This window comes from Monodon monoceros, unplaced genomic scaffold (assembly GCF_005190385.1).
Source record: "Monodon monoceros isolate NGI ecotype Baffin Bay Population unplaced genomic scaffold, NGI_Narwhal_1 Super_Scaffold_1, whole genome shotgun sequence".
In the NCBI taxonomy this organism is placed as follows: Eukaryota; Metazoa; Chordata; class Mammalia; order Artiodactyla; family Monodontidae; genus Monodon; species Monodon monoceros.
Window position 1 is genome coordinate 56,810,471 of NW_021703765.1, and position 20,774 is coordinate 56,831,244.

At 44.3% G+C, this 20,774-nt stretch overlaps 1 protein-coding gene across 1 annotated transcript in view; it reads left to right on the plus strand.

Moving 5' to 3' along the window:
- Positions 1-20,774, plus strand: part of PTPRM (protein tyrosine phosphatase receptor type M) — a 753,002-nt gene that overhangs the window by 642,882 nt on the left and 89,346 nt on the right. Inside the window, exon 18 of the mRNA XM_029226979.1 lies at positions 7,927-8,014. Within this exon, the coding sequence (XP_029082812.1) occupies positions 7,927-8,014 (88 nt within the window). The remainder of the gene's footprint in view (positions 1-7,926; positions 8,015-20,774) is intronic.

Below are 20,774 nucleotides of genomic sequence, written 5' to 3' on the forward strand. Positions count from 1 at the left end.
TATCACATAAGAAAGAGATGTTAGGTAAAGGAAGGCAACATGGCAACTGTTGCCTAGAGCATCACCAGCTGAATCCTGCAAAACAGAAATTACATTTGGAATTGAATTACATTGTACTAAAACATGGCCATTTGAAGTCCTGAGATTAATTAGCAAGTTCTTTAAAGATATCAGTGTGTTGGCATTTCGATTTCAGTTTGTTTAGAAATAACAGTTCCTGGGTCAAGGTTCTTGTTTCACCCAGCCCTCACCTCTCTTGCCCTTGAAGGCTCACACACTCCCTTTGGCTGCCTCTGTCCGGGACATTGATGATGGCAGTGACTGGTGGCCACCGCTGCCTCTGGCCCCGAGCTGCCAGGGCCACCTTCCCATCGACACTCCACCCTGCGGCCTGTCAGGCAAGCATAGGTGGCTTTAGTGCAATAGCAATAAATAGTTTATATAGACCAAATAAAATGCAGCGTTGGAAGAACCCAAAGAGGTGTATGGGTAGAAAACAAAGAAGTTCAGAGACTTTGCACGCCCCAGTGAGGGCATCTTCCTTCTTTTAGCGTGATGATTTTAGTCATTTTACGTGCACAGTTTTATTCATATGAGAAAGGGAGGAAAACTTCGATTTCAGAAGCTTCTAAAAACAACTCGACCCTGCACTGCCTGAGAACACACCGTGCATTAGGTACAGCCTTGACCTGCATCCCGTCCTTCCCGGCAGCTTTTCTGTTGAATAGGGTTTGGGGGTTTTTTCTCCTCTTTTAATATCTGGGAGCTGTGACATTTTTAACCGACTGCAGCATTTTGGAGTAACGTTCTCTTGAGGTGGGCAACTGCGACGTATAATTATATCCTGTGGAAAATGATGGTGGTGTGAGGGGTGGGAAGGAGGTTACTGAATCACAAAAATATGTTTCCTGTTCAGAAAAAAATGGCCGCGTGTGAGATGTTCCACATCCTTCTTCTCTGTGCCCAGGGAGCGTGCAGCATCTTTACGTGGAGCCATTGGTATTCGCTGGGACCTTAGCCTGCTTTCATTTTTATTGTTTCGGAGACTTATTACTCTTGCAGAGCGGTTCCCCGGTTTGCTGCCTTTTCTCAGTATATGTGAGCTAAGGTAGTCAGCGGAAACACTTTAATTACATTTTAAGCAGAGTCAAAGCCTAAGTCTATTTTGGAAAATTCTAACAGACGGTGCAGTGAGACCATTAACTTCAATCCCCCAAATAACATAAAGTGGTTTTTTTTTCATAATCAAAAGTCCATAGTTGGTGTGTTAAATTGTATCTGCCTAATAAAAATCTGCCCTGAACGCTAAATATTGCCTCAATGTGCGTATTGTATTTAAAAATCCCTCCTGTGAAAAGCATCCTTGGAGCATGGGCCGTTGTCGTGCCTCCCAAGCTGGTCCTTGCGCAGCTGCTCCCAGGATGGGGCATCACCAGCTTCAAGGAAGCGCCTGTGCTGCGGTTGGATTGGATTTTAACCCTTACCTGATCACAACTCCCGTCAAGCAAAACTGGAGAGATTAAGGAGGAATTGGAGGCTGTACTAAAACCTGAACTTAAGGGTGGGGGAGATGTTAGGAGTACGTGAGCCAGGTATCCCCCGAGCGGCCAGAATTCACGTGCTTAGGAATCCTCTGAAGGAATTCCTTCAAGGACCCGAGCTCTCACTTTCTCAGCAACAGCAGGATTCAAAACCTGGCTGGCTTTCCTTCCAGTAAATGTGAGAGGAACAGCTCTCCTCTAGAGCCACCTAAATGATGTGGTGATTACTTACTTCCCAGGAATACTGGTTCAGAGTACGAGTCTTCTGAAAGCATTCAGTAATTCAATTTACGCAGTTTTATCGGAACACATCCAGCTTTTGACCTTCTTGCGGATAAAGAAGATAGCCAAAGAACCTTTTGTTCTTACCCCAAGAAAAATGCACAGCAGAAAATTGTCTGAAACGTTTGTTGATTTGCTTCATTTATTAAAAGATATTTAAAAGCCAGAAGGGCTGTGACATAGGACATGGTAGAATGATTGTGTCGCAAAATTACTTAATTTTCCTCTGGCGCATTTCACTGGTGGGTTTATTAGTGACTACCTGTTCAGCTCATGGTCTACAAAAAAGGAAAGGTGGTAGGTCACAGGGTCATCAGAGAAGGCTCAGTCCCTCGGGAAGACGAGGCCTGGAGGAAGAGCCACTTCTGCCTCTGGAGTCTCACGTCTGTGCCAGGCCTTGCTGTGGGCCACACAGGAAGTGGTATTCTATAGCCCTGATGACCTGCATTTCTGACCTGATTGCTATTCTTGCTCAGAATTCCCAAGCCAGGGGCTTCCCTGGTGGCGCAGTGGTTGAGAGTCCGCCTGCCGATGCAGGGGACACAGGTTCGAACCCTGGTCCAGAAAGATCCCACATGCCACGGAGCAACTAAGCCCACGTGTCACAACTACTGAGCCTGCGCTTTAGAGCCTGCGAGCCACAACTACTGAAGCCCATGCATCTAGAGCCTGTGTTCCGCAACAAGAGAAGCCACCGCAGTGAGAAGCCCGCGCACCACAACGAAGAGTAGCCCCTGCTCGCCGCAATTAGAGGAAGCCTGCATGCAGTAACGATGATCCAACGCAGCCAATAAATGAAAAGAATTTCCAAGCCAGGAAGGCGGCCAGGGGCTCACTATGCAAAAGACACATATGTCATGTCACAGCTTCTCTGAGTGCCCAATGGCTCTAGAGCAATAGATAAAGTTTTATTTTCTAAGTAGAAATTTAAACAGTTGACCTTTGTCCTACTGCAGGCATAAGAGGGAATCTAAAGTCTAAGGTAAATATGTTCTCAGCTATTTTGAAAATGTATGCTAATGGAAAGCCATGACATTTAAAACTGGGTCCATCTTAGAAATGTTTTTAAATGACAATCTCCATAACAAAAGAAAACAAAGCCAGGTGATCAATCCAGAAAGCCCTTTCTTCCTCTCTCCGGGCTCCCCATTAGGTATATTACTTACTTTACAAGCCAAGGGTAAGAACACATGGTCTTCATAATGCAAATGTATTCATGGGAATGTATTCATGGGGAGACTGGCTGTATAATTGGAAGCAAAACCGTGCCAGAAAATGCGAGACGTATCACCAAATCTGTAGAGAGTCAGGAAACTGTGGATGGCACCAGTCATCTGATCTTTTCCTTGAAGCAGCTTTTTGTTTTGTTTTGTTTTGATTTTGATTTTGTTTAAGAAAAAATACATTCTGCCACTTAAACTGATTCACATAATTCCTGGATGGAAAGTTGGGGAGGCTCATGGCAAGAACTCCCACTTCTACTGTTGCTCTCCTGCTGTTGCTTCCCTGCAACGATCACATTATCCTAGGAGATAAGAAAATTTCCTATTTTGTGAAAGCAGTCGACAGTTAAGCAAAGTTTACTTGACATCTTTTATATTGTCTTGTTGCAAACCTTCATTTGGAGACAAGGAGATACGATCTAGGTTGGAAAACAGTCATTGGTCATGTGTAGATTTAACTGTATCCCCTCCAAAGCCCCTGTCGGGAGGGGTGGTCCAGGAAGAGCAGTGGACTAAGGGTCAGAAAGCATTGAGATCTGACTCAAGCTGGTCTGCGATGATCTGGTTGGGGTCTTTGTCTGCAGCAGTAAAGCAGGCAGGTGGTCCTCCATGGCTGCTACTCTCATGAATAGTAGTCAAGACGATGGACTCTTCATTCTGCTCACGTACTAATGCCCGTGGTCAGTGCTCAGAGATGGAGAGCATGGGCCCCACTCTCACAAAAACATGCAGAGGTCAAGTGCAGGGAGATTGGTTATCATCTCGTTGTTGATTTTGTCTGTTTTCTGGTCACCAGTTAATGAGAACAGTCAAATTAAAATAACGTTTTTTAGACTCGCAGACTTAGAGAACGAACTTATGGTTACCGGGGGGGAAGGGCATGCGGGAGAGGGATAGATTGGGAGTTAGGGATTGACATGTACACACTGCTACATTTAAAATAGATCACCAACAGGGACCTACTCTATAGCACAGGGAACTCTGCTCTACACTCTGTAATGACCTAAATGGGAAAAGAATCTGAAAAAGAATAGATATATATATATGTGTATAACTGAATCACTTTGCTGTACACCTGAAACTGGCACAACATTGGTAATCAACTAGACTCCAATATAAAACAAAAGTTAATAAATTTTTTTAAAAACAACTGTTTTTAAAAGCAAGGGCTATTGGAATTCCTGTGATCACCATAAATGCTAAAGAAACCCAGCTGTGATGTGGGCGCCTTCCCCCACGGAAAGCGTCTGTTTGTCAGGAATGGGAAGGAACTGGTGTGGCTCAGGGTGGCTTTGTCTCCGGTGACCCAGCAGGATCTCCTTGTACTAGTGGAGCAAGTGCCTCCTCCCTAATCCGTTGTTGACCCCCTCTCCATCTGTCTGTCTGTCTCTCATCCTGTGGGGAGTTAACTAGTGTCCGTGGGTCTACTGGAAGACACCCAGGTCTTCTTCAGAGTCAGGTCCCTTTTTCATCTTCCCATGAAAATAGCAAAGTCTGGAAACTTTCACATGGGTGGAGAAGGCAGAGGGGAATGAAATTGTAATTACATCACGACAAACTCAAAGTATTAATAGAATTAAATTGTCATAAGGGAAGTCAAATAATAGTTATTACTCAACGGTAAAATAATTGTCATTCATAGAGTAACAAAGACACTTCAGAAAAAGAGGATGACTTTTAAATCCCTAAAGCTATTTTAAATGCATATTGTATGGCGGAATAGACGTTACATGTCTAAATAAATCCTTTACCCATCCTATAACGGTCTTGTTCTAGATGGAATTAACTAACGATTTTCACTGTATTTTTATTAGCTTAATTTATTAATAATCCTGAAAATGTTTGTATTTGTTTTTGTCCTGCATTGCACAGTATCTTACCCTTCAGTTAGCAATGTATATTGTGAATCTGTTAATACAGCTCTAAGTGTGTAGTGCATCTGATCCTGGTCTGCCCCCATGGTTTTATTTCAAAATGATAAATACAATGTAAAAACTATTATGATAATGAGGTGTCGACAATGACCATGACTAAGGTACCTTACTTTAAAATGGGCAGTTGAATACTGTTGGTGGGAATGTAAGTTGGTGCAGCCACTATGGAAAACAGTATGGAGGTTCCTCAGAAAACTAAAAGTAGAATTACCATATGATCCAGCAATCCCACTCCTGGGCATATATCCAGACAAAACTACAATTCAAAAAGATACATGCACCCGTATGTTCATAGCAGCACAATAGCCAAGACATGGAAACAACCTAAATGTCCATCAACAGATGAATGGATGAAGAAGATGTTGTATAATATATATATACAATGGAATACTACTCAGCCATAAAAAAGAATGAAATAATGCCATTTGCATCAACAGGGATGCAGCTAGGGATTATCATACTAAGTGGACTGGGCATTTGGGGTTAGTAGATGCAAACTATTATATATAGACTGGATAACCAACAAGGTCCTGAGATAAACCATAATGGAAAAGAATAGAAAAGAATAGAAAAAAGAATGCATATATATGTATAACTGAGTCACTTTGCTGTACAGCAGAAATTAACACAACATTGCAAGTCAACTATACTTCAATTTTAAAAAATAAATAAATAAAATAAAATGGCAATTTAAAACTCTAACTCTTATGCTTGCAGTGTTATCATTTCCCTCTTGGATGTGATGAAATGGTGTGTCCTGATGTTCTGTTGTGTGGAATTAATAGTGCAAGGGGGACAGAGTCAGGACAGGGCTCTTTTCCAGCCAGTCTCTGTTGAGGGCCGAGCTGTAAGGTAACAGCAGCTTTAACACACAGCAGTTCACAGAAAGCACGTGCACATTTTTTTTTAACATCTTTATTGGAGTATCATTGCTTTACAGTGGTGTGTTAGTTTCTGCTTTATAACAAAGTGAATCAGTTATACATATACATATATCCCCATATCTCCTCCCTCTTGCGTCTCCCTCCCTCCCTCCCTATCCCACCCCTCTAGGTGGTCACAAAGCACCGAGCTGATCTCCCTGTGCTATGCGGCTGCTTCCCACTAGCTATCTGTTTTACATTTGGTAGTGTATATATGTCCATGCCACTCTCTCACTTCGTCCCAGCTTACCCTTCCCCCTCCCTGTGTCCTCAAGTCCATTCTTTACGTCTGCGTCTTTATTCCTGTCCTGCCCATAGGTTCTTCAGAATGGTTTTGTTTGTTTGTTTTTAGATTCCGTATATATGTGTTAGCATACAGTTTTTGTTTTTCTCTTTCTGACTTACTTCACTCTGTACAACAGACTCTAGGTCCATCCACCTCACTACAAATAACTCAATTTCGTTTCTTTTTATGGCTGAGTAATGTTCCATTGTATCTATGAAGCGCGTGCACTTTTACAGACGGACATCATGAACCCTGCAGGCAGTGCCTGTGGAGGTCTCCAAGTGCTCCAACTCCGCAGACACCCACACTGCAGAAGTCAAGCTTTATTTGGGCATCAAAGCCCAGCAGACGGCCCCCAGACACTGCAGTCACTCATTCATTCAATGACTAATTATCGGACTCCTATCACGAAGCGTGGGCTCCACACCAACAAAAATGAGGACCACGCAGCCCCTGCCTGGGGACATCCACAGCCTGGGGCAGAGACGGTAGAGTATGCCCAGCACTGCGCACTGTGTGGTCGGGTCTGAGCCACCTGCAGGCGGCAGGGCTCCCCATGGGGTCTGTGAGCAGGTGTGTCCCCACTCCGACCGCACTAAGGAGCAGCTCAGCTGATAAGCCACAAGTGGACCCATGAAAAGGAATAATGAATTGGTCCCATTGAACCACAGACTGATTGCTCAATAGTGGCCATTGCCAGCAATGGCCAAGATGGCCAAGCGCTTTAGCGGGGGATGGAGAGTAGGGGAGTATAAAGGAGCTTCCGTTCTAAAGAGGGAACTTGGAAAGCCATGCTGGGGCATGTTTGAGGATGTGAGTTCCTGGTACCACATTCACTGACCCCAGAGCATTTTAGGACGATGTTTCCACACACGTGATCTGCCTTTGTGTCTTCTGCCTGCTCTTCCCTTCTCTCCCAGTTGGTGCCAAGAAATATAAGAGTAGGTACAGAAAAGACAACAAAACAGTGTTACTAAATGCTTCTTGCTACCATCCTTCTTCCCAGTACCTCCTTATAGCGTTGGCTACGTGAAGGTGAAACAGAACGTGAACTAAAGTGGAAATTAAAATCCCAGATTTTTTTTTCACTTGTCAACTGATAGCAGAGGACATTTTCATTATAACTTGAATAGAAAAATGTATATCTGACTAATAACATGAAGATTAAAGACCCTAGGCATAATAATGCCAAATCCTTAAATACATGGACATCTAAGCTCCATTAAAAATGAAAACTCTGGCAGAAGTTCTTAGAGGATTTTAGGCTGGAAGTCGTGAAGTCTTAGCTTACCTACTTTCACAGATTTAACCAAAAATAACCTTCCTTCAGTTTGAAGTTGGGAAGAAAAATGATATCTTTATATCTCGTAGGAGAATATTGAAAGGATGTAATGTAATTAAGAAATTGAGAGAAATGTTAAATTTTCTATAATAAATATTCAGGTAGGATGGGGATGAACACCCAACCATTTTCGGTAGATGGTACAAATTGTGGGCTTACTCTTCAGCCCCCACCCGTGTTTGTGGCATTTTAACTAAAGGAAAACAACAAAAAACTAAATGAGATATTTAAGATATAAAGTAGTTTAATAATCCATTATTTCATTCCTGTGAATATTCTTTTCCTTCCTTGACCCTTGTACATTTTTTAAGAACCCCCCCCCAGTCATTAAGATCCCTGTGTTTGTTTACCGCACCGAATTGTAATTCGTCATGTCACTTGTCTCTTTCTTCCAGAGCTTCTTTGAAGGGCAGTCTGCACCATGGGACTCTGCTAAGAAAGATGAAAACAGAATGAAGAACAGATATGGGAATATTATTGCATGTAAGTGTTGACAGCATCATCGTGCTGTGATGTAACTTTCTTTTCACATCTGCTGAGATTGACCACCGGCCTCATGCGGCAAGAATTTGCAGGGCAATTACTACCTTCATCCCGCTGGAAAAGCTGGTGTGATGCTCGTATTAGGGAAAGGAAAAACTACCTAAATACCCCCGCTACGTCCGTGTGTCTTGCTGTGGGGCTAGTTTTACTTTTAGATTGAAGGTTTGGGTAACCTAGGTAATGTTCAAATGCTGAGACAGAAAATGCATTTTGGAAGGAGTAAACATAACAGACCTAATGCTTCCCATCTGCTCCATGAGAAGGAATAGACATAATGATTCGAAGCGCGCCTCGCTGCCAGGAGCTTCTCAGCAGACATGAGCTCATTAATCCTCAGGACACTTGGGGTAGGGAGGTCAGTAATAGCCCCATTTTGAGGACAGGAAACTGAAACTCAGAAGTTACATGGTAGTCCCTGTATCACAACACGCATTAGCAAAAGAGCTAGGATGATATCTCAGAAATTCTCAGTTCCTATGAAAAGGAATGGTCCCAATCCATAATGCCTCGGACGGTTTTTAAATCAAGCCCAACCTCATTAATGTTCCGTAACGATGCCGGGATGCCTGGTAGATTGATGAGCTTCCTTCTTCCAGGGCTGAAGCCATCCATCCCCTGCATTAAACTGCTCAAAGCCACACGTGACTGCACCGAGGTACTCACGGAATTAATACTATCTCTAAAGATACGTAAATTTAAAAAACAACAATAATGTGAAATATAGAGCACCTAGCTCATCCTCCCTTATTACTTGTAAGAGAACAAACTTGAAAGGTTTGGATACTCCAGCGGAGCTATATATTATCTTTCTTGATTGTGGAAGTGCGGTTAGATTTTATCTGCCTGAGTTAACATTTTCTTGGTAGGACAGTTGAGCTTCTATAGCAGCGCCACCCAGTAGAATTTTCTGTGATTGCAGAAATGTTCTGTGTCTGTGCTGTCCGGTGCAGTAGCCCTCACCATACCAGCACTTGAAATGTGGCTGGTGTGACCGAGGAACTGAATTTTCTATTGTATTCAATTTTAATTATTTTTAATTTAGATCGTCCACGAGACGAGGGGCTCCCATATTGGATGGTGCAGACCTACAGTGTGTTTCATGTTTAAAAAGAAGTGTGTCGGGGTTTACATATAATATGAACCGTCCCAACTGGGCCTGAACATGGCCTGTTTTCCCTTTGGCCACTCACAAAGCCAAACCACTGGTTCTGCAGATGGCAAGTGCTAGCTTCGGGAGTCTTGTGCATTCATTTACTTAGAGCTTCATTTTTAGAGAGAAGATGTTCCCCTGAGATCTAAGGCTTCATTGCCCCTCAGTGAATTCAGTCAACACTTGGCCCCCCGAGGACCCCAGGGTGATGGGGACGATGTCCCTGCCCCCAGGACAGAGCAGCACAGACAGATGAGAGACTGTGAGTCTGGTCTCTCTGCACCAGGACGCAGTCCTGCGTTGGAGCTGTGTGTACAGCGCTGTGTGCTGCAGGGGCTCAGAGAAGGAAAGCATCATTTCCAGCCCGAGAGGGGTCATGGGAAGAGTCCGTTGGCCAATACAGATCCTCCCAAGTTCCTTCGTGTTCTCTGCGAGCCTGCTGAAGTTTCACACCCTCAGAAGAATCCAGATTTCTCAAAGTGGCTTATAGGAGCCTTCCCAGGGTTCCTTCAGCTCTGCCACTAATTCCAAGGAGGTCCACCGAGGTAAAATGGGCACTTCGCAGCCGTGCCACCCACGCCAGGTAGAAGAGATGTCAGTGAGCCCTTGTCCTGCGGCCGCCATATCCGAGGTGTGGGCCTCACACCGAGCATCTGGAGAGCAGCGTCCAGGGCTCTGGTTTGGGCTGTGCTCAGAGACCCGGCCAGCCTCTGTTCAGTGTGACTTTGACTCTGTTCCTTCCCAATGTGTAGTTCGACGGCTGCACTTGGTAGATGCTTGAGAAATCGTTTTGAATGCTTAAAGAAAAAAGTGATAAAAGCTAGCATTTGCTGAGCACTTGCTATATTCTAGACACCCCTGTTACACCTGTTAAGCCCTTTACACCTGTTAACTCCCTCACTCCCTGTAATGACCCTGTGACATTGTTTATCTATTTTACAGGAGAGGAAAACTGGGGCATAAAGAAGCTGAAAGGGTTACACAGTTAATAAGATGGGGACAAGATTCCAACCCAGGGGCAGCTCTTATAACCACCACCCAGTGGATGCTGGAGAGTCAGTCCCCACCGACCATTAGCATCATTGCCTGCACAGGCCAGTATCTGTGACAAGAGGCAGCTTGAGAAGACTTTCACCCCCCTCATCCCCATTCTTCATCTCCCCAGGCCACCTCCAAATAAATATACAAACTAAGTACAAAGAGTACACTCCCTGTTGAAGGCAGCTTCAAGCCAAGTCCTCCAGCCCCCAGGCTGACCCCCTGTGGCCCCCTGTTCTGAAATTCTGGAGCTGCCGCTGTTGTGGGCCTCCTGCAGAAATTCTTCTTCGATGGCTTCAGATCTGTTGCCTAAGAAAGATACTGGGGTCAGGGTCTAGTTTATGTATTAATTGTTAGCCTATCATCACTAACCATCACTAGCTCAGAATGGGCGTCACCACCAAGATCATCTTCAACTCTCAAGACCCTGCACTTAGGACAGATTATTTTGTCACCCTAGGCAGGCACTGGCTGTGGTCTCTGTGTCCAGCAGAATGTTGTCAGAGGTGGAGAAGGTTTAAATCTACCTCCCACCCCCATGAATGTACACTGTCTGTGGGCTGGACCAGACTAGGATGCACGTGAACTAATAGGACAATGTAAATGACTAAGGGAAAAGCCTTTGGGGGCAAAAGAGAGGAATTTAGGATTGGGAACTAGAAGACACAGTTCACAGTCTGTTTCACCATGTATTAGCCAAGTGACCATGGGAAAGTCATGAACCTTCTCAATGTCCCAGTTTCCTAAAAAGCCAGCTGTTGTGGAAATGAACTTATACGCCACATAAAAACATCACTGATTGTTGTTACCTTTGAAAAATCACATCTTTCTTCTCTGTTACTCCTTACCCTTCCTCAGCTTAGTGGGCTCAGTAGGTCATTTAAAACGGAAAAACAAAAGCAGCATTTGGAAGTCTCGGGTTGGAAATGATGAACTTGTGGATAATTGCAGGCGCTACGTTGCTCCCTAATTGTCAGCAGGATTCTGCACAGCGACCCGCTCATCACGGGCTGTGACCATGGGCTCTATTTCTGGAGAGTTTGCCTTTATTCCTGATAAATCCCAGAGGGGGTGGATTTTCCAGCTCTCACCTGCCTCCACCTCACCTGTTGCGCTCTTTCAGTGTTTCTTCCATCAGCTTGCGTTGTTTTTGTGCTTTTGTAGGGACAATGTCAGAAAGATGTCCTGTGCCCAGGCAGCTCTGTCCAGTCTCCTGATCTTACCCCTCAGCTGCCGTGGCATTCTGAAGGCTTTCCCCGCACACATGTTGTCTCTTTTTATGTATTTTTAAAGTAAAAATTGTCTATATTTAAGGTGTACAACATGATGCTTGATATAGATAAATAGCGAAATGATTACGATAGCCAAGCTAATGAAAGTACCTTCCCCTCACATAGTTGTCATTTTTTATGTGTGGTGAGAGCACCCGAAATCTACTCTCCTAGCAAGTTTCTGGATTCAATACAGTATAATTAACCATCGTCATCATGGTGTACATTCAATCTCGAGACTTAGTCATCCTATGTAACTGCCACTTCATACCCTTTGACCAACACCCCCCCATTTTACCCCTTCCCCCCGCACGCTCCTCGTAACCACCCTTCCACTCTCTGCTTCTATGAGTTTGACTTTTTTTAGATTCCATGTACAAATGAGATCATGCAGTGTTTTTCTTTCTGTGTCTGGTTTATTTCACTCAGCATAAGGTCCTAAAAGTTCATCCATGTCGTTGCAAATGGTTACCTTTTCCTCCAGTTTTCTGTTGCTTTCTGAAATCCCTCTAGAACTGTCTGTGATTGTTTCTATAATTGTCTATAACGGTCTATGCTGACGTATTCTGAGACATCAGCCACTTAGGCCACCTACCGAACAATTATTAATGCTCTTAAACTAGGGTGTGCAAATCCTTAGATGCCACTAGTAGCTAACTAGCGGGAGTTTGATACCACATATGGCTTGCAGAAATACCACTACTGCCGGCTGGCTTCAATACCAGAACTGCCCTGATGCCAGCCCATGCCAAGTCTGGTGCTAGAACTCACAGCCTGAGTGCTGTTTGTCTAGGGGGGCCCCAATCCAGCGTGAGCTCCCCAGTAGGGTCTGATGAAGCCGCTGCAGTGCTAAGTACCCCTCTGAGAATCACCATTTGGAGCTGCTTCATTTGAGACTGTACGTCTTTAGTTATGGCAGCGAAAATGAATCTTTGATATCGTTAAAATTGTAGAAGGATTTCAGGAATAAAAATACTTATCTAAATCACCCTAATGTATACACTCATACTGGTTGTTTCTTTAAAGGCATGGAGAAAAGTATTACATCTCCCTTCCCCACCAAGAAATTCTGCAATTGTGGAAAAATCAGTTTCCCTGACTGGGAAGCCCGCTTCAGGGAGTCTAGGCTTTGGGAATAGCACCACTAACTACGATGAGGAACTGGGGGATTCCATGAACAATGAACATGTCCTAGAGATTCTTGTTAGTGCTTTTCAGAGAACATAAGAAGTGCTTTAATGATCACATTCGTAGTTTTGTAACAGTGTTTGCATATAAAATGGTTTTAATGGTGCTTAAAAACTGTTTATTGGCTGTTGTTCTTAAGTAAGGTGAACTTTTCCCTCAGTTACACGATAAATTTGCTGAGCTAGCCCTTTCCAAATATAAACAAATACCCCGTCCACTATTAACAGACACAAACACACACACACAAGCGTAGCCCCCCCGATAGTCTCAGCAGTTCTTAATTGTAATTAACAATTACAATTGAGAGAATAAGATGCAAGTCAGACAAAAAGAATGAAACTCTGCCATTTGCAACCACATGGATAGACCTAGAGGGTATTACACTAAGTGAAATAAGTCAGACAGAGAAAGGAAAATGCTGTATGTTGCCACTTATATGTGGAATCTAAAAAATAAAACAAACAAATGAATATAACAAAACAGAAACAGACTCACAGATACAGAGAACAACTAGTGGCTACTAGTGGGGAGAGGGAAAGGGGGAGGGAATTGAGAGGTACAAACTACTATGTATAAGATAAATAAACTACAAGGATATCATGTACAGCACAGGGAATACAGCCAGTATTTTATAATAACCTTAAATGGAGTATAAGCTATAAAAATATTGAATCACTATCACTATTTTATATACTTGAAACTAATATAATATTGTAAATCAACTATACTTCCACTGAATAGGTAGATGTTAGATAGTTAAATAGATAGGTAGGTAAGTAGGTAGATAGATAGATAGATAGGTAGGTAGATAGATAGATACATAGAAGATAGATAGATGATAGATAGATAGATAGATAGATAGATGCAAACCAGGGCCTGACGCAGCTGAGGAAGGGAGCCCAGTCCAGGCGGAGGCCCTGAGGGAGGGACAGCCAGCCTGGGTCAGCGTGGCGTCGGGGACAGTAAGGACCTCGTGTAGCTGGAGCAGAGGGGGTACCATCCAGGGGAGAGGCAGGAATTGTGAAGACCCTGGGGGACAGCAGTGAGCCAACACAGACTCAGCCCCTACACTCGGGAAGTTGACATCTCCTTTGAGAGGAAGAGAGACTTGACTATACAAATAAATGAAATAAAAATAAAAATGAAGTGAAAGTCAAGGGCCATAAGGAGAGGAGCGCAGTCCTGCAAGAGCCTGTACATGGGAGCTGACTGATTCCAGAGGATGTGGAATGAAGGCAGCTGACCCAGGGGCTAGAGCAGGGGTGTGCAGACATGCGGGAACCCATAGTTTGAGGAGGGGAAGGAAGGGGGGGTGGCCAGAGCTGGGAGAGGTGGAAGGGGGAGGGGGGCCCGAGAGAGAAGGAGGTGGGAGCCAGGCCTGCAGGGCCTTCTGGGGCAGATTCAGTGTCTTAGCCTTTATTTTAAGAACAAGGGACACCTCATTAAAGGGTTGGGAGGGAGGGTTAATCTAATTTACATTTGGAAAGATTAGTCTAACTGCAGTAAAGAGTGAATCAGAAGGGGACCCTAGCTAAAAGATTCTCTCTTGGCCCAGGTGACAAGTGATGGTAATGTGTACTAGAAAGTAACAGATGGATTCAAGGAAGACACAGGGTCAGAGGTGACTCCTGTGTTTCTGACTTGGGTGGATGGAGGATGGACGGCGGACAGACAGACAGATGGAAGGACGGGCTGTTTACGAGATGGGTAACACTGGAAGGGAACCAGACTTGGAGCTCAGGGGTGGCAGTGAGGTCGGTGGTATCAGGGAAAGCTTGTGAGTTGAATCCGGGGATATACTGAGACGCCTTTGAAACATTCAGATGGGATGTCAAGTAGGCACTTATGTGGACGGCTCTGGAACCCAAAAGAGATGTAAATTTGTGAATCTCGGGGCACATCAGTGGTAGTCGTGAGGTTCTCTGTGGAGGGAGCATGGAGGGCGTCAAGGGCCTAGCACCCAGCCTGGAGGGGCTTTAAAAATGAGAAATACTGGGGCTTCCCTGGTGGCGCAGTGGTTGAGAGTCAGCCTGCCGATGCAGGGGACACGTGTTCATGCCCCGGTCCGGGAGGATCCCACATGCCGCGGAGCGGCTGGGCCCGTGAGCCACGGCCGCTGGGCCTGCGCGTCCGGAGCCTGTGCTCCGCAACGGGAGAGGCCACAACAGTGAGAGGTGCACGTACTGCAAAAAAAAAAAAAAAGAGAGAGAAATACTGAGACAAAACTGCTTAGCATGTGCAAAGGAGCACATGTCATGGAGGGGAGGGCCACGCAGGGCGTCCTGCCGGGGCGTCTAGTACAATGAAAATGGCGATGTAACAAGGTGAGGAGCAGCCGTGAAACTGCCAAGAGCTGCTTGGAATGAGTAGGGGAGGGGCGAGGGGGTACGGCCTTGACCGTGAGGACCCACGACTCTTACATGAAGGGAGGCCCTTCTGAGGTCTGGTGTCCGTCTGGACTCAGGGTGCCCGTGCTTAGTGAGGCGACTAAGAAGACAGTGTGAGCTGTGACCCGGTCTGTCCCACCCAAGTCTTCTCACCAGCTACCCTGTCTCCGTGGCCCGGGCTGAGGGCTGCAGGTCCCCAGGACTTTGTCTTAAAGCAAGGTGCTTCTTTCTGCTAACTGAGCAACCGTGTCACTTCTGAGGGATGTACTACTGTCGTGATCCAGGTTAGGTATAAAGGCAGGCAAAGGCGGGAGAGAGGGGGACGGGGTGAGTGTAGGGGCAAGATGCCCTGGGAGAGGGAGCTTCCTGCATCAAAACTCCGGCAGACGAGAGCAAGACAGAAACATATCCCACAATATGTGCAGGAAAGAAAAGGGTAAATTCTAGAAAAATCAGGCAAAATAAAATAAGAGTCAGGGGATCTGCCAGGAATCTGAAAATAAAGAGTAGGCGTCTCTGACAAAGGGTCCAGTTAAAAAAGTCAGAAACAAGGCAGGACTAAGAAGTTGGCGACACAAAACCAGCAGCAGGAGTGAAGCTTAACACAGAGCCAGCCAGCGCTCAGCTGAAAGCTCCTTCTTGTTTCTTGCTCAGAAGCTGCCTGGCTGAGCCTGAGCCCACCCTCCATTCCCACCCCCGTGGGCAGGGGTAGGGACCCCAGGCTGGAGCAGTGGGGAGAGGTGCAGGACGCCCAGCACTTCCTGTCGGTTACCTTGGCCCCTCTGCCTCTTGTACCTTGAAACCAGTGCAGACCAGCCCTTGGCAAGATGTAACCACAGGAAGAGCAAGGCTGTCATTTGAAGCAATCAATTATAATTAAAATTAATTTCGAGTCTCCTGTCGGTGGACAAATGTTACATACATCACTGTGATTCCAGTTTGCCTTAAATATGTCATCAATATTCAGCAGAAAGGGAGAATTGGTTAGAGATGAAAGATTATCAGTGACAGACTCCGTTTCTGCCGCTATAATAATATCTAATCACTTACAGGTTCCAACTGCAAGGCTGTGACCCAGATCCATCGTGTTTAATGTGAAAATGATGTTAAAATATTTGAAGCTATGTAGATGTATTTTAAACATAACGTTATTTGATAAAAAGGGCATAAATAACATGTTTCAGGGACTGAGGGAGCTGCTTTAAATCTCTAATTACCCCACCTCTAATGTGTGAAGACAGTCATACACACACACACACACACACACATGCATATATACACACACGTAAATACATATATACAAACATACATACATGTACACATATATACGTATATGCATATACATACATATATACACCCCATAAATACATACATATATACACACATACATACATATACACACAGAGACATATTTATACACACATACGTATGTACATACATATATACACACATGTAAATACATACTTATATAAATACATGCATGCACATGCATATATGTGTACATACGTGCATATGTATATACACACACCATAAACACATGCACACATGCATAAATACACACATGCAGACATATGTTTGGAAAAGTCCCAGCCGATTATAACTTTGCAGCATTAAGCAATGGTTTGTTATGACCAGGTCTTTATGGGCCTGTTTCTTAACCAAAAATATGACTTTTGCCCTATTTCATGTAGTAAGGGCTTTTTGGAAAGAAATTGGAGGAATAGCAACGTACCTTTAATGCAGATTGAGTTTCTCAAAATGACAGAGTTTATTACCCCCCTGGGTGGGGTAGCGTTGAGTGGTGATTATTATATAAACATTCATTGAGGTTTGATCATATTCCATTCATCCATGGCTAAATAGGTTTCTTTTTCCAATTATAAAAACAGTTCATACACATTAAAGAAAATGTGTGCAGTGAAGAAAAGAGGGGGGAAATTGTCCAGGACCACACCAAACAAATTCAAACCCTGCTAACATTTTATTTCTATTTCCTTCAAATCTCTTTTCTTTATGCCTTGAAGTTGTTGGCTTTATTTTGTAAAATAAAAATAGATTTATTGTTTTCTTTCTGATTCCTAAGACAGTATAAACTATGTAGACAATTAAAGTGGTACATAAACTCATAAATGGAAAAGTCAATATCCCTCCAGATTTTGCCACCCAGCAGAAGCCCCATCCCTTCAGTTGCCCACTATGCCTTCCTAGACACATATCCAAATGCGTTTGATTATTTCATATAAACAGACTCTTAGGAGACTTGCTGCTTTGTAACCCGCTCTCCTTCACTTACACTATGTCACAGAGATCTTTCCAAGTAAAGAAATTAAAAGTCTAGTAACCCTTTGTAGTGATCGTTTCAGATTCCATTGTTTTATAAGATCACTGTTGATCAGTTCCCTGCTGAAATCATTGAATGATTTAAACTGGGTGGGGAGAAAATAAATTGTGTTTTAGGAAAGTAGCTCTCAGCATGGATTCACTGGAAAGGGGGCAGCCTGTAGGCAAAGATGAAACGGTTCAGGTGAGAAAAATTGTCAGGTCATGAAGTCACAGCAGTAATGATACAGGTGCCAGCTCACCTTTACTTCGTTCTAACTATGTACCAGACACTAATGCGTGACTTGTATTAACTCAGTCCTCACAAAAATGCTGCAAGGTAGGCACTCTTTTATTTCCATTTTACAGTGGTAGAAACTGAGGCACGGAGGTTAAATAACTTGTCCAAGGTCACACAACTGGAAAGTGACAGAATTAGGATCAAACCCAGGGATTTTTACTCCAAAGCCTGTGATCTTAACCTCTGTACAACACTGTACAGAATCAGGGATGGAAAACAAAAGCTGCTGAGTGGATGCCAGGGGAATCAGATGAAGGAGTTGTTGAGAAGTATTCGGCCTATTTCCAGACCTTTTCCTGTTTCATCTTTAAAACTAGCTAAACTCATCTTCCCCAAAAACTGGGTGCGTGGAGTTTTCAGTTCCACTCTGCTCTGCTGGTCCCCAAACAAGCCTACTGGGCTCGTTGTGCTGTGAATTGCCGAACTCCAGCAAGGGTGTTGCTTTTATTCATAGAAGAGAGTAATTTCCTTTTTTATTGTATTTTATTCCTTTGTTTTAGTTGATTTTCAGTGTTTCAGGTGTATGGCAAAGTGATTCAATTTTATGTATATATAAAACTGAATATATATAAATAGGTTATTACAAGATATTGAACATAGTTCCCTGTGCTATACAGTAGGTCCTTGTTGTCTATTTTATATATAGTAGTGTGTATCTGTTAATCCCCAACTCCTAATTTATCCCTCCTCCTCCCCTTTCCCCTTTGGTAACCATAAGTTTGTTTTTACCCCTGTGAGTCTATTCCTTTTTGTAAATAAGTTCATTTGTATCATTTTTTTAGATTCCACATACAAGCAATATCACATATTTGTCTTTCTCTGTCCGGCTTACTTCATTTAGTATGATAATCTCTTGGTCCATCCATGTTGCTGCAAATGGCATTATTTCATTCTTTTTTTATGGCTGAGCAATAGTCCATTGTGTGTGTGTGTGTGTGTGTGTGTGTGTATCTCCCACATCTTCTTAAGATCGAACTGTTCTATGTTCTTGAGAGAGAACTGTCCTATGTTGACATGTATTATCTCACTTGGTCTCCTCAACGTTCCTATGAAGGAACCACCATCACCCCCGTTTACAGATGAAGCTCAGCAGATTCAGATTTTGTCTAAGCTCACAATTGGTGGGATGAGTAGAGCCAGCATCTGAATCAGGGTCTCTGAGTACCAAAGCCCTGTTATTTTCATGTACTACCCAATGTGAACATGAAATGGCTTTGGAATAACCAAGAAAACACACCCATCCTAGGAGAGAAACAGGGACGACAGTTTATAACTCCAGAGTCAGGTCCTGTCAGCCTTACCCAGCTGTGTCTCCAAGAAACACCAAGTCCTTGCAGTCTTGACCGCTTGATTTTCGTGGTCAGTAACTGACCTATTGTTAACCACAAATCCCACTGGATTTCCCAGCCTTCATACCTGAGCAATCTAGTTCTCCAAGCTCCTTCCTCCTTTTGACCCAGTTGCTGGACTCTGGCCGACTTCCAGCTGGTCGGCCTCCAAAGCCAACTGGGAGGACGGGATTAAGCCAGTGGGCAGCTGGCGTTTCTGTGGATCCTTTGCCTGAGTGACCCCACATGTGCTTCAGGCCAGAAACATCCCCTGGGCATCTCCCTATAGTCATTTGATACTATTCAGCCCCAACAGAAGGCACTGAGCTTTTCTAAAAGAATGGTTGGTACATATTAGTCTTCTTAATTGGCATCAGATTCAAGGTGAATCAGATTTCAAGAAAATACAGCAGTGAGCCTCCATGTACTGCTTTATTTGCCTCCAACAATCTATATTTATTGCTTTTATAGTCACCTGAGATGAGGTCTTGATGTGAAAGAGGATGTCTGAGAATCCAGTTTCTGTTGCCAAGTCGTTCTCAGGTACCCGAGCAGCAGCTTGGAGTAGACTGTTGTGGCTGGAGGGGTGGATTCTCTTACTTCTTTTGCTTTTACTTTCACTGGCTCAGCGTGGAGGAGGGTGATACTTTCCTATTAATTTCACTGCTGTTTAGGACGGATGGTTTTCCCAACAGCCCGCTGGGAGGCAGAGGATTAACCTGATAAGTGCTAACATCCCACCCAAGAAGGGCAGTTGTGCGAGGACCAGCCCCCCTCATTTCATGGCTGAGTAATATTCCACTGTACATATGTACCACATCTTCTTTATCCATTTTCCTCCCAAGGACATTTAGGTTGCTTCCAAGTCTAGGCCCTTGGAAACAGGGCAGCACTAAACGTTGGGGTGCATGTGTCTTGTCGATGGATGGTTTTCCCAAGATATACGCCCACAAGTGGAATTGCCATATCCTCTGTAGCTCTAATTTTTAGATCTTTAAGGAAACTCCATACTCTTCTCTCTGTGGGCTCAGCTCCTGCCCCCGTGTTCTTCTTCCTACCCGAGGGGGAGCCCACTATCCCTGCTGAAATATCTGCCTGCCTGTCTCAACTGACGCTAACTCATCAGTGCTCACACTTACGTCGTCACAGAAAGAAAGAACACCTCGTAGGCCTCATCTCAATAATTCCCAAACATACCTACTCAGCACACTTTATAAAGTATGGCAGTTGTCCTCAAGGAGCAGGCCATACAGTCACTGCCTCTCCTTCATCGTGGAAGGGAACGAGCCCCTCTCAGGAGGAGACCAGCACAAGGGACCCCACGGGCTATGAGACAGCAGGTCCTCGAGGTGCCCTTCCCACCTTGAAAGTACTGCTTCCTAGGAGCCCAGGGCTCGAGTGGAATGTGAGGAGGTGTCCTACAAGGAGGCGTGGAGAAAGTGGGCTCTTCGTTTTTTTTAATTTTGGTAACACACACACAACATAGAACTTAGCATCTTAACCATTCTTAAGTGTACCGTTCAGTGACATTAGGTTTCTTCTGCACCCGTGAAACAAGAGCTCACTCTTCCCCACCATCCCAGCGCTTGCCAACCACTATCCCACTTGCTGCTTCCACGGATTTGACCACTCCAGATGCTTCATATAAGTGGGATCATACAGTATTTGCCCTTTTGTGTCTGGCTTATTTCACTGAGCGTATTATCCTCAAGGTGGAC